Source organism: Chelonoidis abingdonii, chromosome 8 (assembly GCF_003597395.2).
Source record: "Chelonoidis abingdonii isolate Lonesome George chromosome 8, CheloAbing_2.0, whole genome shotgun sequence".
In the NCBI taxonomy this organism is placed as follows: domain Eukaryota; kingdom Metazoa; phylum Chordata; order Testudines; family Testudinidae; genus Chelonoidis; species Chelonoidis abingdonii.
In genome coordinates, this window is record NC_133776.1 from 6,054,148 (window position 1) to 6,073,545 (window position 19,398).

The 19,398-nt window shown below is 49.0% G+C and overlaps 1 protein-coding gene across 1 annotated transcript in view; it reads left to right on the top strand.

Annotated features, from left to right (window-relative positions):
* Nucleotides 1-9,595: 9,595 nt before the first annotated feature.
* The window catches only part of LOC116822997 (uncharacterized protein C2orf72), a 13,023-nt gene continuing 3,220 nt past the window's right edge, over nucleotides 9,596-19,398 (top strand). Inside the window, exons 1-3 of the mRNA XM_075068965.1 lie at nucleotides 9,596-9,706; nucleotides 10,501-10,705; nucleotides 17,944-18,057. Of these exons, the coding sequence (XP_074925066.1) occupies nucleotides 9,596-9,706; nucleotides 10,501-10,705; nucleotides 17,944-18,057 (430 nt within the window). The remainder of the gene's footprint in view (nucleotides 9,707-10,500; nucleotides 10,706-17,943; nucleotides 18,058-19,398) is intronic.

The following is a 19,398-nucleotide window of genomic DNA, read 5'->3' on the forward strand; positions in this document are numbered from 1 at the left end:
AACCAAAGCAATGGCAGCAAGTCTGAGAGCCTGGGTCAGCTGACTCAGGTTTGAGCTACAGAGCTAAGAATAGCAGTGTAGATGTTTCTGCTCGGGCTGGAGCCCAGGCTCTGAGACCGTCCCCGCTTTCCGGGTTGCAAATCCCAGCTCAAGCGGAGCATCCACACTGTCATTTTTAGCCCCAAAGCACAAGCCTGAGTCAGCTGATCTAGGCTCTGAGACATGCTGCTGTGGAGTTTTTTTTCAATGTGGACGTACCCTTGTATGTTTTGTAATGCACCTAGCACAGTTCTGGGAGTCACACAAAAGCAACCCTGATTATTCTGAAGGAAACTGCCTGGCCTGAAGTGGCATATCTTGTAATTTGCTTCCCAGGTTTCATTTTTCTATAGTTGGTTTGCATTTTAAAGGAATTGAATCAGCATCTGTGGATATGGGAGGGTGTTGAGTGCCCGCTAATATCACCAACTCCAAGCATTTATAACTCACAAGTCAAGCTCCAAAAAATCATGAGATTGGCTTAAAACTTTCAAGTCTTTAAAAAACAGTAGCTGCTGTCCAAGGTCACCCTGCAGGCCAGTGGCAGAGAAAGGTGATGCTTTGCAGTGTCTTGGGCTTCATGGTGTAAGTTCAGTTCAGTCCCTTGAGTAGCACAGCAGAAGTGGCTTTACAAGAGGGATTTAAATCCAGAGAGGAAGAGGTCACAGAGGCTGGACCATGCGGAGGGGGCAGTGTGGAAGAAGGCATGGAGATGTTTGAGAAAAACTGACATGTGGGCGGATGACGCTGGCGTCGCTACCAGAGCAAAGGTGGCAATGGTGACAGGCTGGGTAAGCAGAGTGGGGCGAAGTTCTATTGAGCTTTAGAGGCACTGAGGGGAAGTTTGAGTATGATGTGGTAGCAGAAGGGGGAGCAAGGAGAGGGGTTCAAACAGTAAATTCAGCAGCAGCATTTTGTGTGGACCGGGGGCAGGCATGTGGATGGCTGGGAGGCTGGAGAGAAAGGGGGTGCAGCTGGTGATAGACTAGAGGAGAGCTAGTAGGGCTTTACCCTCTAACTTTTAGGATCCTGCAGAGCACAGTTTCCAGAACGCTGGGATCAGGCTGCTCCACCCTCTCCAACGTGCCCTGGTGAAGGCTGCACCGGCCCATGGGAACAGGAGGGCTTGCTGCTCCGCTCAGGCACAATCACAGGCTGGGAGCACTGCCAGAGGGCTGGAGCCTTCCTTTCGCTGCCCTGTTAACCTCCAGGCTTGGATCAAAAAGGGGCACGTGCCCAGGACTCTAAGCAGCCCCAGCTTTATCTGCCTCCAGACAAAACCTTGCCAAATCCCTCCCCCCATCGATCCAGCACTGTTTACTGACACAACACGGCAAGGTCCAGTTGTCCCCTCGCCTTTTCATCCAGCGCCCAGAACATTCCCAGGGAATTGTCTCAGCCTTGGTCCTGTTTTCGGCTCCTTATCGCAGGCCAGTTCTGGGCTGCTCCCTCGTCCTGTATGGCTAAGGAGTCTGCATTCTTCAAGGTGAACAGCTTCCTGTTCCAGCTTTCGCCACAGGCCAGAGGCAATGAAATACAAGTGGGCCGGGCACTGGTTGGCTGTCTCCATCTCAGCTTATCCCTTTCACCAGGGACAGAGGCAGTGATGGAGACTGCAGACCAATCAGACTCTCCAGGAAGAAAGCAGAAGGCTCTGTGTAGGTGCTTGGGGGATGGGAGAAGTTGCATTTAGCACTGACAATGTAACGCATCCACTGGTATAAAGCCTCTGTTGGAGGAGGGAAAGGGAGAGAGACACTAGTCTCTTCCATCCAATACCCTGGTAAGCTATGAGGAAGTTCCCTGAACTGGGGAGGCACTAGCCATGAATTCAGATGTCACCTCTGCTGACTGGTTGTGTTTCTCTTCCACACTTATTGATCAAGGCCAGGCATCCAAGTATGAGCTACGGTTCCATTTCACAGTTAACACGGTGATTACACCAGGTCACTGCATGCACAGACGGGAATAAGAACCCAGACTCATGGTACCATAAGAGAGCCAATTCTTAGCTGCTCCATCGCACTGCCTTTCAGGTAGGATAACAAAAGCACATTCTGCCGCTAACCAATCAGCTACCCTCTTCTCCCCAGACCGAGGCTGGAACCCAGGATTCCTGATGTCTAACACAGTTGTGTCCCCCTCTGAAGGAGTGTGTCAAGTCCTCCCTTAGTTGCTGAACTCACGAAGCCTAAGCTAGGGGTCTGATACGCTGGGCTTCAAACCTTGCTGTCAAGGATATTGGTTAAAGTCTTTAATTCACAGTATCATGAGTCTCACCATAAAATCAAGTGTTGACAACTCTGTCAGCAGCACCCATGAGGTGAAAGGCCTGTGTTAAGTGAAAGGAGCCCATATTCTGAAACCACTGCATGATCCTAATAAAGGTAAGACTTTGCCTTCTGAGGACACCCAACTTTATTACCCAACTGTGCAGCTATAAGATAAATTCCCTCACAATTTGGGTTGTGGCCTGCTTTTTGGGGCAGTAGCAGCAGTACCAGGATTCTGAGGGAAGATATGGTCATGGGTGAAGAATCATGGCCCCAAACACAACAAAAGAGAAGCCGTTCTACAGCATGTTGCTGTGTTACAAATAAACCCCTCACGGGGAGAGCTCTAGGCTGTGGGGTCTGGCTGCTGTGGAGAAATGACCAGCCCTTTTGGAAGCAGCCTGGCTGGTCCAGAACCTCTGATATGGACTAAGACTAGGAGTTTAGCATGATTTTTTCCAGGGCCTTGTAATGCTCAATCTGAAATGGATTTCCTATGTTGAGTGTGATTGCGTCCAGTGAGCGCAGATGGTATGGGCTATGTGGCTGACATCTAGTGGGAAGGAGAAGAGCTCATTGGGGCTAAAATCATTGATGCCTGGTGACTTTCAGAATAGCCACTAGTTTCTGATAGCTAACCCCTGGCAAACCCTAATCTGTCTGGATCCCATCTGTGGCCCCCGAAGGACATTCTGTGCTGGGTAGGTACAACATGAGCTGGGAGTACAGACTGGTATGGAGAGCTCTATAACAATTCAGTCCTTGGGTAAACAGGGAGAAAACATCAGAATCCTTTCTGCTGTGTTTGCATTAAATTACATACAAGGTGCACAGTCTAAGCTGGTGACAGTGGGTTGGTTTCCATTTCTGTAGCAGGGTGATGGGCCCTTGCTGCCACCAGCTGATGAGGGATATCTGTGGTGTTGTGTTTTTAGATTTTACAGTAGGAACCTCTGCAGTATAAAATAAAATCGATCCTTGCAGAATTCCATCCCTGGAGTAAAACTGACATCAAAGTCCTCTTTATAATGCTCTGCCTAGTGTAGGGATTCTTCATGTGGGCTCCTTCTGGATCTGAGCCCGTGTGCCTCCCTCGATCTCACATGGGTTTCTCTCTTTCTGGTTCATATTTTGATGTTAGATTTCCTCATTCATGCTCAGCATGCCTGCAACAGCCACATGAATTTCCTGTGTTCTCCAAGGGGACAAACTCCACGACTCAATGAGTTTTTGCAGCCTACGAGACTGTGGATTAGGGGATTTTGCACTGTGTGTGCAGTGATATACAAAGTGAGTTTGGACACAATAAACAGCTGTGGAATCTGACAACATAACACCAGGATCTGATTAATGACAGGATCCTTTTTATTTTAAGAATTGTTTGTTCCATTTATGTGACTACGTGTTCTCCTCTTTCTCTATGCTTGCAGACATAGGGCACGGTCCCAGCTCATTCCTCTTGATCGAATTTTCACCTTGATCAAGACTTTACTGCTCTTCAGTAGCAACACAAAGGTGACAAGGAATATCAGACTTTCAGTCGGCTCCATGTGGAATGTCACAGGTTCTGTTCAGCTTTTGGAATCCTACTGTACAAATGGAAAGTCACACAGTCACTGTGATTTTCTTTGAACCTGTGATGGGTTGGGTCACAGAGACCCCTTGTGAACTGCCACCTGATGTGCTAAGAGTACCTCTGAGCCCATTTTCCCTGGCAGCTTGGGACTTTAGTACCCTGTCTTGTTGAGCCAGACACACTAGCCTGCTGCAAACACAGACCCAGGTCTGAACCATGTATCCCAAAAGCTGCAGACTTAACTGAAAATGGCTTAGAAAGTGCTCCTGTCTCGAGCACCTAGATACCCAGTTCTGAATGGGATTCAAACTCTAAATAAATCCATTTTACTCTATATAAAGCTTATACAGGGTAAACTCATAAATTGTTCACCCTCCATAACACTGATAGAGAGAGATGCACAGCTGTTTGCTCCTCCAGATATTAATTACTTGCTCTGGGTTAATTAATAAGTAAAAAGTGATTTTATTAAATATAAAAAGTAGGATTTTAGTGGTTCCAGGTAATAACAGACAGAACAAAGTAAATTACCAAGCAAAATAAAATGAAAACACACAAGTCTAAACCTAATACAGTAGGAAACTAAATGCAGGTAAATTTCACCCTCAGAGATGTTCCAATAAACTTCTTTCACAGACTAGACTCTTTCTTAGTCTGGGCCTGATCCTTTCCCCTGGCACAGTCCTTATTAGTTCCAGCTCAGGTGGTAACTAGCCCCCTTTGTTCTGTTTCGCTCCCTTTTATAGCTTTGGCACAAGGTAAGAATCTTTTGTCTCTCTGGGTTCCCATCCCTCCTAAATGGAAAAGCACCAGGTTTAAGATGGATTCCAGTACCAGGTGACATGGTCACATGTCCTGTGAGACCCCCAAGCCTTCATTCTTCCCAGCCTCACTCACAGGAAGGCTTGCAAGTAAACAGAGCCATCTACAGTCAATTGTCCTAGTTGATGGGAGCCATCAAGATTCCAAACCACCATTAATGGCTCACACTTTGCATAATTACAATAGGACCTCAGAGTTATATTTCATATTTCTAGCTTCAGATACAAGAACGATACAGTAATATAAATAGGATGACCACACTCAGTAGATTATAAGCTTTGTAATGATACTATAAGCTTTATAATGATACCTTACAAGAGACCTTTTGCATGAAGCATATTCCAGTTACATTATAGTCACACTTAGCATATTTTCATAAAATCAAATGGAGTGCGATGTCACACATGGGCTCTGTTCAGCTTTCAGAATCCTGTTGTACAAATTGAGAGTCATGCAATCGCTGTGATTTTCTTTGAACATGCGTGTTAGCTTGTTTGTGAAGGAGCAGGAATAATAGCAGAGTCATTAGGACCAGATTCTGTGTCCAGTGATGTTCGTGGGAAGCCTGTACATTGAGATCAATGGGCTTGAATCAAGCCCACAGCCAGATATGCTAAGAATATGCCTTTGTTAATTGTTAGCCTAACTGATGAAAGGTAAAGGTTTGTGAATTGTTACAATGACCTGTGATATAAAGGTCTGTTTAAAAAAGATATGAGAAGGAGCTAGACCAACTGACTTAATTTAAACAGAAATAGTTGTCTGATCCCACGGAAGGACTGCGTTAAGGTTATGACTGGGGAACAAGAGGAGCAGAGGTTTGGAAATCAATGAACCAAAATCGGTGTGTTGGAAATTAAGCCTGCTTGGTGGACAAAATAATGAGTGGCTGGATTACTCCACCCATCGCCTCTTTGGGGACTATTAACGAGATTTCAGAGGGGAGACTAAACCTTACTGACATCACCGCAGCTGGAGGGGAAGGATTGTTGCCTGATACCACACACTGATACTCCAGCAGGGATGCTTGACCATCAAATGCTGCAAAAGCGAGGACCTCAAACTGATACATGTGAGATCCTGCTTTGTCTAACCCTCCCGTGTGTACTTCTTTTTGCCCCCCTATCTTCCTCCTGTGTTATCTCTCTCAGCTTTTCACCTGATCCTGAAATCAGGTGTACTGCCCAGCACCAGGCTGGTGAGATGAGACAGCCCATCCAGCATTTCCCAGTCTGAGAAGGACCAGTTGATTGAGAGGGGCTGAGCAGACCAACCAGATGATGCCCCTGACCCAGAAGGTGAGTCAAGGTCCACAGCAACAGCTGTCATGGCCAACCTGCCAGCATCCATCTGTGCCTGACCAGCCACTCTGTATCCCAAGAACATCAACAAAAGCTGAATTTCCCTCAGCTTTACTCTATCTCCTCTCCCTGTGTGTGTCCCCGATTTGTCTAAAGCAGGAAAGTGATGATTATTCCCTATTCGGAATTGAACAACCGCACTAACCCTTTCTTCCCTACTGAGAAGCGCTGTGTGACTGACTGAATAAGAGACTTCAGCCAATCTCCACTGACTCCAAAAAGGGACTTTGCTGGGTTTTGATTGTTTGTTGTGCATAAACAGTCAATTTCAGTGGCAGGGCTCTTTACTTCCTGTGGATTATTTTCCTTTTGTGTGTTTCAATCAATAAACTTCTGCTCTGTGGCATGAATTGAATTATGTACTTGCCATGGCACTAAGCAGGCTGAGTGCTCTGCATACCAAACCGTGGGGCCTTTTTTAACAGTTTAATATTTAGCCCATATATTCCATCTAACTTAATATAGCAGGGCTTAGAAGGAGAGCTAAGAGATGGTCCATAAACCTGAACTGGAACCAAGGACCTCTTGGTCAGATTAAATTTCCCTGCTCAGGAGAGATCCAGGATGGGAATAACTGGCAACACTGCAGATCATCTCTCTTTAGTTCGGTGACTAGCTTTAGTCAGGACCTCACTTCCAGTTTCTAACAAGTTGGGCCTGCAACCAGTGCGGTGTGGAAAAGACCAGTATTGTCTACAACTTCCAGGCCTCATAAGCACCCTTGATACAATTGCTTGGGTCCTACCACTGAAGAGATTTAGTTTGGCTACGTGAAAGTCAGATGCAATGTACCACTAAACTGGTAGCTGTTTTAAACTCTGTTTGTAAGGTGCTAGTTCTGTCTCTTGAAAAACAGTGAGCAGGAAGAGAAAGCTGCATTGGCAATTAGAGCTTACCTTCGTTAATGGATAGAGAAATGTAAACACCGTTGTTTGGATATGGTGGATTATGTTCACATTCCCCATGAACATAGTGACAAAGGAACATCTAAACAAGCTGAGCATAAAAAAAGAACTGGATCTTTACAGACACTTTCATTTGGAAAGTGGTTGTTTTTTTATTCAAATAAGCCAGGTATCTGCTGCCAAGCAAAAATAATCCATGATGCTCATCCAATTTAAGTATGGATTCATTTGCCTTTTATGTCTAGGATGTACCTACATTAACCACAGGGCTTCCAACTGGAGGGGCTATTGTCCCAGAACAGGTCAGGGTTTGGATGCTACTCATTGAAAAGCTATATAGGAGCTAGATATTGCTCATACTCCAGTTAAGGATTATTCTTTTAGCTTCAGGTGATAGGACTCCAATGGCACAGGACACTATTTTGCACACTAAGGTACAATTTAAACACCTTTGTGTGGTGGGGGACTTTGTCATCAGTAAGCATAAATAATGTCCTGCCCCTTTAAGGCGCAAACATAAATAGAGAAGGGCTTTCATCAGTCAAAGTCCAAAGCAAACTTGTAAAGCATGGCTCACTCCTGCCAGGGCTGGGGAGCAAAGAAGACGACCTCCCCTCTGGTTCTCTTCTCAGCAACAAGACTCTTTCTAGAGAGCTTTCCTTCCTGACTCACTGCTGGAATAAGTTCCCAGCTTCCCACAGCACCTCCCTCGGTGCTATGAAGTGTGTGTGTGGGGGGGGGGGGGGTGTACGGAAAGAATAAATTTCCCGTAGCTCCATGTCTAAATAGAGTCAATCTCCTTCCCAACCCATTACGTGCTTCAGCCAAAGGAAAACTATAATAAATTAGGTATTGGGTATGGGGTTCCTAGAATCTAGCAATGAGAAGTGAAAGCCAGGGGCCCAGCTATGTGGCTGTTGCCTGTGACCCTTCCTTGTTGTTTTCAAAGTCTGTAGTATTAGAGACAGAATGTATCTACACCAGATTAGATAAAGGATGATTGGCAAGACTTGAAATAAATGAAAACAAATCCTTATACAAGCTCGAACTAAAGGCCATTCCTGTCTATTAGATTGTATCTTATTTTATAGCTTTAGTACATGTCCCATTCTTTTCAGAAGTGGGTGACCTTGCTGTCAGTGAGGTAGGTCAACATATGGTCTTATGGCAGCAGAATGTGATCCCTAGGTAAGATTCTCCTCTCTTTATCGGTGCTTGTCAGTTACTAAGTTACTTTCACCAGTCACTTGCCTATGACTCACCTGGGCTAAGCCAGCTCTTTCTGGCCTAACTCAGGGGGGCAAAGCCAATGCCTGAGATGATGGGGTGTCCAGGATTTCAAGGTTTATGGATCTTGGGGAGCAGATAGAATACCCCTGTTTGGGATTCTAGGGATGTGTCTGTGCAGACCACACAACAAAAACACTAACCCAGGAACCTATCCTTGCAACAAAGCCCGTTGCCAACTCTGTCCTCATATCTATTCAGGGCACACCATCATAGGACCTAATCACATCAGCCACACTATCAGAAGCTTGTTTACCTGCACATCTACCAATGTAATATACCGCATCATGTGCCAGCAATGCCCCTCTGCTATGTACATTGGCCAGACCAGACAGTCTCTACGTAAAAGAATAAATGGACACAAATCAGATGTCAAGAATTATAACATTCAAAAACCAGTCGGAGAGCACTTCAATCTCCCTGGTCACTTGATTACAGACCTAAAAGTTGCAATATTACAACAAAAAAACTTCAAAAACAGACTCCAGTAGGAGACTGATGAATGGAATTAATTTGCAAACTGCGACACCATTAAATTAGGCTTTGAATAAAGACTGGGAATGGATGGGTCATTAACAAAATAAAACTATTTTCTCATATTACGTTTCCCACCCCCACCGCGTCCCACACCTTCTTGTCAACGCTGAACAAGCCATGATTACGGCTGCTAAAAAGATTTTTCTTTCTGCTGGTAACAGCTCACCTTACTGCATCACTCTACTAGAGAGTGTGTAGGAACACCCCTTGTTCATTTCTCTGAGTGGTTTATACACATATACTTTCCTACTGTGTTTCCACTGCATGCATCCCACGAAGTGGGCTGTAGCCCATGAAAGCTATGTTAAATAAATGTTAGTCTCTAGAAGGCACGCAGCTAGTCCTGTTCTTTTCAGATACAGACTAGAGGTGCTACACTGAAACCTTCAAGTACCAGTTGTGCCACTACCCCGTGAGCTTCTTGGTACTGGACACTGCTGGAGAACAGCAGAGGGGCTAGATGGACCATTACTCTGACCCCCCCCCTCTATTTTTTTGTTCTCTGGATTTTCTTAAAAAGCCTTATTAACCCAGGCTCTTGCTCCGGATTGGAGACTTGCAACAGGGCAGGTGACCCCGCCCCCCGGAGCACCCCTTGGTTCCAGCTATCCTAGAAGCCTTGGCTGGTGGAGGATTATTTGCCCACAAAAGGGGGTGGTCTTAAACGTTCTGGGCCCCTGTTCCCCACCCTGCACCCCACGTGGAGTAGGAGCAGGAGCCGTGGGGGAAGAAGCAGCCAGGGGAACACCTGCGGTGGCGAGGGGCGGGGCAGCGCCTGCAGAGGCAGACGGGCGGATGCGCCGGAGGCATGAGGGGGACCCCCGGGCCCCGGGAGGCAGGCGCTGCAGGAGTTCCAGGTCTGGTGGAGCTGTCGGAGGGAAGCCAGAAGTGCTGCTGGTCGGGGAGGTGCGTCGAAAGCCGGGGAGACCCGGACGCTCCTGGGGACTTTTGCCAGGAGCTCTTCGGGGAGCAGCCCGGCCCGCGGGGAGCGGCAGGGGGCAGCCGGGCGGAGCGGCCCGGACCAGGCGGGGGATGGCGAGGCGTCCGGATCGCGGAACGGCAGCGACGGGGGCAGCGGGAAGGGGGCTGCAGGGGGCGCGCTTGTGGGGGCGCCCGGGGACCAGGCGGGCGGCGGGGTGGACGCGAGGCGCCGGGCACCAGCGGGCGGCGAGGGGCAAGCGGCGAGGGGCGCGGCCGGCCGTACCAGGCGGGGCGCGAGGGGCAGCCGGGGGGGTGGGCCGCGGTGGCCACGCGGGTGGCAGGGGGGGGGGGGAGAGCGCCGGGACCCGGGGGACTGAGCGAGGTCGAGCCGGCGGGGGCGCAGATTCGAGCACACCACGTCGACACGCGCGCCTCAAACGTACTCACGGACGCTGATGTTCGACCGCGTCCCGGGCGAAGCCCGGTGATCGAGCCGAGTCGCCACTAAGCGGTGGGCGAGGAGCTGGCCCGGGACCAGGCGGGCGGTACGGGAAGGCGAAGGCCACCCCTCCCCAGGTCCGGGGTGTGTTCTAGACCCCGGCGGCGGCCGGTCCGGGGAGAATCCCTCCGCTCCCCGCTCATCTTCCTGCGTGTGCGGGCTGGTGCCCTGCAGCGCTGCGGGCCTGGCCCGGACCCCGCCTGCGGGAGATCGCGCGGGAACCTCTGCGGAAGCCGGCTGCCCAGGGGCCCGCCGCCCGCCCTGAGTCGGGGGATTTCAGGTGATCGTGCAGCCCGGCCCCGGCCAGGAGGCGGCGGCGGCGGCGCTGCTGGAGACGCTGCTCTGCGAGGTCTTCCAGGGGCAGCGGGCCGGGCGGCAGGACACGGTGCAAGCGGCCGCCTACAGTCCCGGCCGCCTGGACGGGACGCTGGAGGTCCGGAGAGCCGCCTGCCGAGCCCTGCGAGCGGCCCTGCAGCACCGAGCAGGTACGGGGCGGGGAGAGCAGGCCTGGGGCCTCGGTGTCTTTCGTGCATTTGCTTCCCCTCCCCGCTGCCCCATTCCCCTGTCTGTGTCAGCACCGGGGGCATCCAGCAGCGCTGATCCTGCCTGGGCCCCCCAGTCTCTTGCAGATGACACAGTGGGGCAGGCAGCCACCCATGGCTGGGAGGCGGTGGGTCTCCCTGGACTCACAACAGTACTTGGGTGGGGTAAGGGAAGCAAAAGGCCCTAGGACGTGCAAGGGGAACGTGGCTCCCTGAGTTGGAATTGGGCAAGCGCCCCAGAGCCAACCCCACGGTCCTTCAGAAAACGCCTTGGGAACGGTCCCGGCCCTAGCACAGCTTTCCTTGCTGGGGCATCGTTTCAGAAGAAACGGTGCCACCTGCATAGTCCCAGGTGTCCCTGTTCTGCCGTATCCCAGAGGGTTTCTCAGCCCAGTGCTGACCCATCCTGACTGCTCAGTTCTTAGGTGTGATGGGATCACAGCACAAGACAGGACCGTGGGTATAAATGTACTATAATAATTCACGGCTGTGAGGAACACCGCTGGTGACAGCTGATTGGTGCTATAGTCTTGACCCCACTTCTGTCTCAGCGGCACTATCTTGGGGCTTGGCACAAGTCGTACTGGCTTTTAGACTGGTATCATTAAAGCCAGTAGAAGTGTGGATGCCGGCCGTGTCTACAAAGGGAACCTTCCCAGGGTAGGTGTGCTGCTAGCTTATGCCAGCAGGGCGCTCCTAGTCTGGATGTGGTTTATACTGGCATGTAACCATGCTGCCTTCGGTAGGACGCAACAGAGAGTATCAGTTCAGGACTAATTGCTTAGACCAGGGCAGTTACAGCCCCAAGCTGGAGGTCCTTTATTATTAAGGCACCAATCCAGCCGGAGAGACTTTGGTTTTACCCCACTGGCTCACCATAAGTCTCACAAGCAATTCCCTTAGATCGGGGTGGTCAACCTGTGGCTCCGGAGCCGTTCAGAGGTTAATATGTGGCTCCTTACTAGGCACTGATTCTGGGGCTGGAGCTATAGATGCTAACTTTCCAATGTGCGGGGGGGGGGGTGCTCACTGCTCCACCCCCTGTTCTACCCCAAGCCCTGCCTCCACTCCACCCCATCCCCCAAGGCCCCTGCCCCTTCCCCTGAGCCGGCCATGCCCTCGTTCCTCCCCCCCATAGCTTCCTGTGCTCATGAAATAGCTGGATGGGGGTTGCAGGAGGAAGTGCTGATTGTTGGAGGCTGGTGGGAGGCGCTGGGGAGGGGATGGGGGGCTGCTGACATATTACTGGGGCTCTTTGGCAATGTACGTTGGTAAATTCTGGATCCTTTGTCAGGCTTAGGTTGGCCACTCCTGCCTTGGCCACTCCAGTTTCCCAGTATTGCCACCAGCATTGCTCCTTATGGGGATGACTGGTTATGAAAATCAATACCCCAATAAAAGAAAAAAAGGTTCTCCTGATCCCAAAGGATCTAGCCCCAGACCCAGGTCAAATGACAACTTAGATCTTACCCAAAATACACGCTTATAACCAATTCTTATTAACTAAACTAAAATGTGTTTAAAAAGAAAAGAGAAAGTGTGTTGGTTAAAAGATCAATATACAGACAGATTTGAATTCAGTTCTTGAGGTTCAGGTAGTTGCCAAAAGTCCTTTTAGAAAAAGTCCAATATCCAGGGTGACTCCAGTCAGTAACTGGGGATCTCAATTCTTATGGCTTAGGGTTTCCCCTTCTTGAAACCCAAAGCAGATCTGAGATGAAGAAGGATTTTTCATACCCAGGGTGTTTATACATTTCAAGCAACCTCTTGGCCTGAGAAAACAATAGGATTAACTTGTCTCTCAAACATCATGGGAATTACAATAGGGTAATTTATCCATTGAACAGTTCAGATACTGTTACCACAACCTTCAAAGAGGCACATAGACAATAATACTGTTTCACTCAAGTGTCTTCCTAAATGTTAATATTCCTTTTTTGATCTTTGAATCAAAGCTATAGCAATAGACAAGACTTGTTTGCTTACATCACAAGACCTGAGCAAACAGCCCCCCTTCTCTCTTTAACAATGCTGGCTGCATTTCAAAGCTCTAGTCTTTAACAGATCTTCCTAACAAATCTTTAAAGTTGGGCCATGGGTTATGTCAGTCTGTGAGTTAATTAACTCTTTCTGGCCCTGTGTCACCTTTCAGTGAGATATTATATTACACTCATAATGTCACATGGCGTAACTGTGCTTTTCCTGGTACAGCATATTCCCGCTGCTCACACACTGGTTCTCCCGGAGTGGAACAAGCAGCATGCCCAGAAGCATGGTGTTGCCAGTATAATTGCATCTACTCTAGGGACTGTTGCCTGCACAGCTGCATCAGTCACAAATGATGTCTTATCACACCCTTGACCAAAGTAGCTATGCTGGCCGAAGTCTGTAGTGTACATGTAGCCACATTTACATTAGTATACAGACACCGGTATAGTTTATTCCTGTAAGGAGAATAAGCTCTACACAATAACTACATCCCCATTAGGGGCGATACTGGTAAAAACACTCTGCTAGATTATCATACTCCTAACCAGTGTAGTTAAACCAGTACCTCATCTGCATGTTTATGCGCAGCCAAATGGCAGTTCAATCCCTCTTCCACACCCCTGGAGCACCCATACCTTTCTGAGGGTACTTGTCTCAGTCTGTCCTGTTTTCTCTCTCCTCTTCACTTTCTCTGTTTTCCCCACATGCTTGGATCCCATCCAAAGGCTCCTCCCTGCCCCTCTTGCCCTAAGGGCCCTGCGGCCAGAGGTGCTGGAACTTGGGATGCTGTTTTACCCCCCCCAGCTTGAAGTGGTTTCCATCGTATACAGGGTTTACAGTTGGTTCAGTGGCTCTCAGCACCCCCACTATGCTAACTGTCCAGCATCCCTGCCTGCAGCTGTCCTCAAATGCATTTTCCTCAGACCCTCTCTAGATCCATAGGGCCCCAGCCAGGATTCATAGGCTCCCCAGAGATGGCAGCCCCACTTCAGCCCCTGTAATCCTCCCTCAGAGGACCCACCGCTTCACCCTCCCCTTGCCCATAGTGCTTTTGTTTTTCCCTTTGGCCCAGTTGGCTCCTTCCCATGGTGAAACCTATGGGAGTGGGGCAGAGGGGCAGAAAAGCTCCCTTTGCTGAGTCTCCTGACAAGGCTTGTCAGGAGCCAGCTGCATGGCTGCTGCCATGGCGCAGGAGAGACATTTGCAGGATTTGGGGTTGGGTTGTGTGGTGTTTGCTTTTCGCCCCCCTGTCCCCACTTCAGTGCATACAGGAGGAGACACTCACTGACATCCCTGTTCCTGGGTGTTTCCTACCCACGTCTCAGATCCCTGCTCCCTGATGTTATTTCTTGGCTTCGCCTCATGTTCCTGTTGTTTGCCCTTGTCCTGTCTCCAGTTTCTTTTCTCCGGGTGGTGGAGCTGCCAGGCCTTCGTCCCCTGCTGACTCTGTCATTAGCTGCACATACAACAGCTCTGACCCAGCTCGCTGACACGGGACCTCTGCCCCCTCAAGCCTTGGGAATAGTGGCCTGGCCACTCCCCTTCTGCACTCCACAGAACCGTATCGGGCTGACATTCTATATCTTCTGTCAAAATGGGCCTGACCCTCATCCCTGTGTTACCCTTTGCCCCAGTAACTCCCCAGAACTGGTCTCACGCAGTTGCAGGTGAAGCTTCAGTAAGGTATGTACCCAGACTGGGACATTGGGTCCTGCACCCCGGGAACCTGGGGTGTCATGGAGATCCAGCAGTGAGATTTGGAGCCAGATCTGAAATGCACGACTCGGGCCTGACTCTATCCAGATGGAATCAGAAACCATCAGATTACTCTTCCCTTTCCCTGAAGTCCAGGTCTAAATGAATCCAGCCATGATTTTCATGGTTCAGGTGCTATCTCTCTAATGAGCCGACCTGGAACCCTGAATTAGCACTTTGGGGAAGCTTGGATCTGATCCCGGCCTAGTCCCTTCACCCCTTTCAAGCCCGTACTGCCCCCTTCTGGTGCTCCAAGGCTAGTGGCAGTTGCAACCTTTGCGCCTGTGACTTTGTACTGAGGCAGAAACACACAGCTTTTCCATCCCTCACTCCCAAGTGCCTGACACGGCTCTCCTTCACCCATCTGTCTCCCATCAAGGGACTCCTGCTGGGGTCTCAACACTGGCTTCACACCCTCTTCTTTAAGCAACTCTCCCAAGTGCCCCAGGACCCCCTGGGGGTCCCAGCATCCCACTAGAACAGCAGCAGAGATGGAAAATTGTATCCCTCTGTGTGTTACCATGTTGCCTTAGCAGCTTTGCTTTGATGCTAGGGAAACTGGTGCTTTTGGATTCTCACAAATATCAATAGACCCCCCCCCTCCCCTTGCTCTTAATTCTGGTGGTGGTGGGAATAACCGGGCAGGTAGCAAAGAAGAGAGCAGCATCTCTAGGAGCCTTCAGTGGGTGCTTCAGACGGCCTGTTTGCATAGGGCCCTGTACGCTCATGTTTTAGGTGTCTGGAGGATGCTTGTCACTGCAGCTGGCCTGCCTGAGCCCCCCCTTGGGGCATGTGATAACAAGATACTGATCCTACAACCCGTATGTGTGCTAGTAGCCCTAGTGAGCTTACTCGTGTGCATGAGAAGAATTCACAGGAGTCAGGACTTCCGGGGTTAGGTCTAATTGCTTCACCACCAATACAATGGGGAATAGTATTTTTAAACTTGTGCGAGGGATGAGCAGCAGAGATTTGAGCTGTTGCAATGTTATGAGGGCATGCCATATCTACCTGGGAAAGTTACACTGTTATAAATAAGATGTGAATTTAAACTGCTGGAGTTATACTGGTATAGCTCCCAGTATGGGCGGGGGAGTGCTTATTCTGGAATAAGTGTGTTTTGTTCTTGGTTTGGTTCATGTCATTTGGGAAGGGGTGTAAGCTACATTGAGAAAAGCCACTCTTACGCAGGAGTGTAACTATACCGGTGTTACTGGTACAACTTTCCTGTGTCAACCAGCCTCTGCCTTTCCCCTTTCATCTCAGTTTTGCTCTGCAGCTCCCTGCTATTCAAGCCATGCCACCACCCAGCTCCTCCAGTGCAGACCTGAACTACAGCACCCCTTTGCTATTCTGGTCCCACACCTCTCTTGAACGTAGGGTCTGTAGTGCAGACATAACTTGTGTCAGCACAGCCCCCTAGTGTAGATGCAGCATATGCTGATGGAAAGAGTTTTCTCGGTCACTCAGTAATTGTCCTGTTCTGTTCATTCCCTCTGAAGCATTTGGCCTCTGTTGGATGACGAGATAATGGGATAGATGGACCATTGGTCAGACCCAGTATGGCTGTTCTTATGTTCCTGCTGATGTAGGAACACCCTCCTCCCCCCCCCCAAAACAACAACAACAACAACCCACTTCCCCAACAACCTGACATTAGCTATACTGACAGAAGCACTTTGCACTGGTGGTTTTGTTGGCCTATCTGTGTTGATAACACCCCTGACCAATGCAGCAACATTGGTAATAGTTTTAAGTGCAGACCAAACCAGATTTGGAGGGAGACAATGGATATCCACTTACACTTACAGCCTTAACTAGATCATGCACCCAAGCGCTAAGAGGGGAAATGCTAATGTGCTAACCTTCTTTCCCTGAGCATGACATTCATCTATGTTCACTAGGAACTAAAAGGGGGCAACAGTCATGTTGTAAAAATTATTTTATTGGGGGATTTGTTTTGTTGGTCAAGAGGAAATATTGATCACTTTGTGCAGCTTAATGTTGCATAAGATTGATTGCCTTAGTAAGGAGAATCACTGCTAAAGCAGCTGATAACTTACATTTCTTGGCATTAAGGTTTGATTGGTGGATGAGATATTGCATATCCTAGGATTTGGGGATACCCGATTGCTGCAATAATCTGTTTGTCACGTGAGGCTGTGTGAGAATAAAACTACCCTTGTCTAATATCCTAGTATTTTACAAAAACAATGAGGAGTCCTTGTGGCACTTTAGAGACTAACAAATTTATTTGGGCATAAGCTTTCGTGGACTATAACCCACTTCATCAGATGCATGGAGTGGAAAATATAGTAGGCAGGTAAATATACAACATGAAAAGATGGGAGTTGCCTTACCGAGTGGGGGAGCCAGTACTAATGAGACCAATTCAGTTAGAGTGGATGTGGCCCATTTCCAACAGTTGACAAGAAGGGGCTTTGGTACCCAGAAGTCACCTACTACAGGACAGCCCCAACAAAGAAAGTAACAGAACGCCACTAGCCGTCACCTTCAGCCCCCAATTAAAACCTCTCCAGCACGTCATCCAGGATCTACAACCTGTCCTGAAGGACGACGATCCATCACTTTCACAGACCTTGTGAGACAGGCCAGTCCTCGCTTACAGACAGCCCCCCAATAGTCTTGACTCCTGTGAATTAGGCCACGAAAGCTTATGCCCAAATAAATGTGTTAGTCTCTAAGGTGCCACAAGGTCTCCTTGTTGTTTTTGCGGATACAGACTAACATGACTGCCTCTCTGAAACCTGGTATTTTACAGTAATGGCTCAATAGTAACTCACCTTCCGCTGCAATGTTCTTTTCCTTATGCAGATTCTGCAGCATTGTTCAGTACAGTACAAATCTCTCTATTTCCAGCAGGTCTCCCTGGGAGGGGAGAACTAGTCAATCAACAGGAAACAATAATATAAGTGTGTGGGGCCGAGACCCTGACGCAGGATGTGAGGCTTCTGCCTGCCTTCTCTCTTCATTTGTGTTTTAGTTCTCACAGCTGCTGTGTGTGTGCACGAGCAAATCCGTGCCAGCTTCCTTGCTGTGCCTCCTGAGGCTGCCAACAGTCCTCTCATTGAAGCAAATACAAAACCCCTCCAAACCCAACTGTTAGTGAAAATCATTAAGGAAATTCTTGGCAGCAAGAAAGTGTGGAGAAATAGTCCTTATTCTGAATGTGTCCACTCTAGGTAAGAATTTTCACCAGGGGAGAAATGGATTTCTGGGTACCGTTTAATGTTTTCACACGGTGAGTTCTATATAGAGGCCCAAATTTCCAACACACCAAGGTTGAGGAGCATGAGGAACAGCCGTACTGTACGTGACCCAGAATACGGCAGGTCCCCCTGTTGCCAGCAAGGACTTGAGAAAGCCCTGTCTCCTGCTGATAACATTCTGAACTCCCCGTGCTCTTTATTTCCAAGGTGGTGAGGAGAGAGAGAAGCGGAGATTCCCCTCCCTTCTGCGGTGTGTCCCCTGGGGCAGGAGGAGCTGGAGAAGAGGCCGATCGGCTAATGCTGCCAACAACCTTCATGAAGGTATGCTCAGCTCCCTTGAGATGCTTGTATTCTTCACACATCCAGCAGTGGGCTCCTAGCAGGACAGTTGTATCTTATGATGTGCGGCAACCGTGTTTTTTTTTCCCCCAGCAGCATTCCCAGATCTTTCCAGTCTAAGGAATGGTCGATCGGGAGAAGCCTCGGAACCTGAATCTCCCCTATGATGATGCCGAGTGCTCCCACTAAGTCACAAGGTGGCCTATGGTCCTTTTCTAGTGAAAGCCCAGCGGGCTCTGATTCCCAAGCCTAATGTTGGCTGGCTTCCTTAGGGAGAACATCTTTTCAGTATATACAGGCTGATGCATGAGTACTAAATGCCCCTAGAATCGATCCTCTGGTGGCAGCACATATAACACCATAGGCACAGCCATCCCCCCAACATCCAAATGGTGAGAGACAATCCCTGTAGCAAGCTGGCTGGGATGTTTCTTTTAGTGTTGTCCTGCCCTGGTATTTTATGAGCACATTGCTGGGTCCCTCTATCTGCCTGTGCTCTCTGCAGTGGCCTGAACGCAGCCTTGGTTTTAATGTGGCAGTGGAGTGGCAATGGATTTACCAGAACATGTCTGAACTACAAATTGCTAACGGGGCTGCAGCACTCGCACAGCAATTAGCATCTTCAGAGTGCTGTATGGCAGCTACCCCCTGCGACATGTGCATCTGTACCTTCCCGTTCTTCTAAACTCGCATCCCCCCTGGTTTGACCACCCGCTTTCTTCAGTCCCTCACCGTCTCACCACCATGAACGTTCCAGGTCTCTCTTGCCCTGCTGGGTCTGACTCGTTACTTCTCCCATTCCTTGTCTTTGTTGCAGTAGCAGAGGACCCTGTGTTGGTAGGTGCTTTGCCAGCATCTCTTAGGTCTTTTATCTGGTCCAATAAAAACTCAGTGGTTCCAGTTCTCTCTTTATTTACACAAGTAGTGTCACTGAAGTTGGTGGATTTCTATGAGTGTAGCTGAATCTTGGTCTACACTTAAGTTTTGCTGGCAAAGTGATGTCAATTAAGAGTGTGAAAAAGTTCACACCTCTAACTGACATAGCTGTGCTGGCAGACGCCCTAGTGTAGATGCAGTTATACTGCCAAAGGGATCCTTTTGCTGGAATAGATGATTTATTTTGTTCACCGAACTGGTGTAAACTACACCTCTACCCCGCTATAACGCGACCCGATATAACATGGTGTTGTACTCAAAGTGCTATACGGGATCTTGTCAGGGGGATTAAGGCAAAACGCCACATTTATTAGTAATACAGGTATTAATTAATACTCTATCATATGCATATGATATATTACAGTCATGCATTCACACACACACACA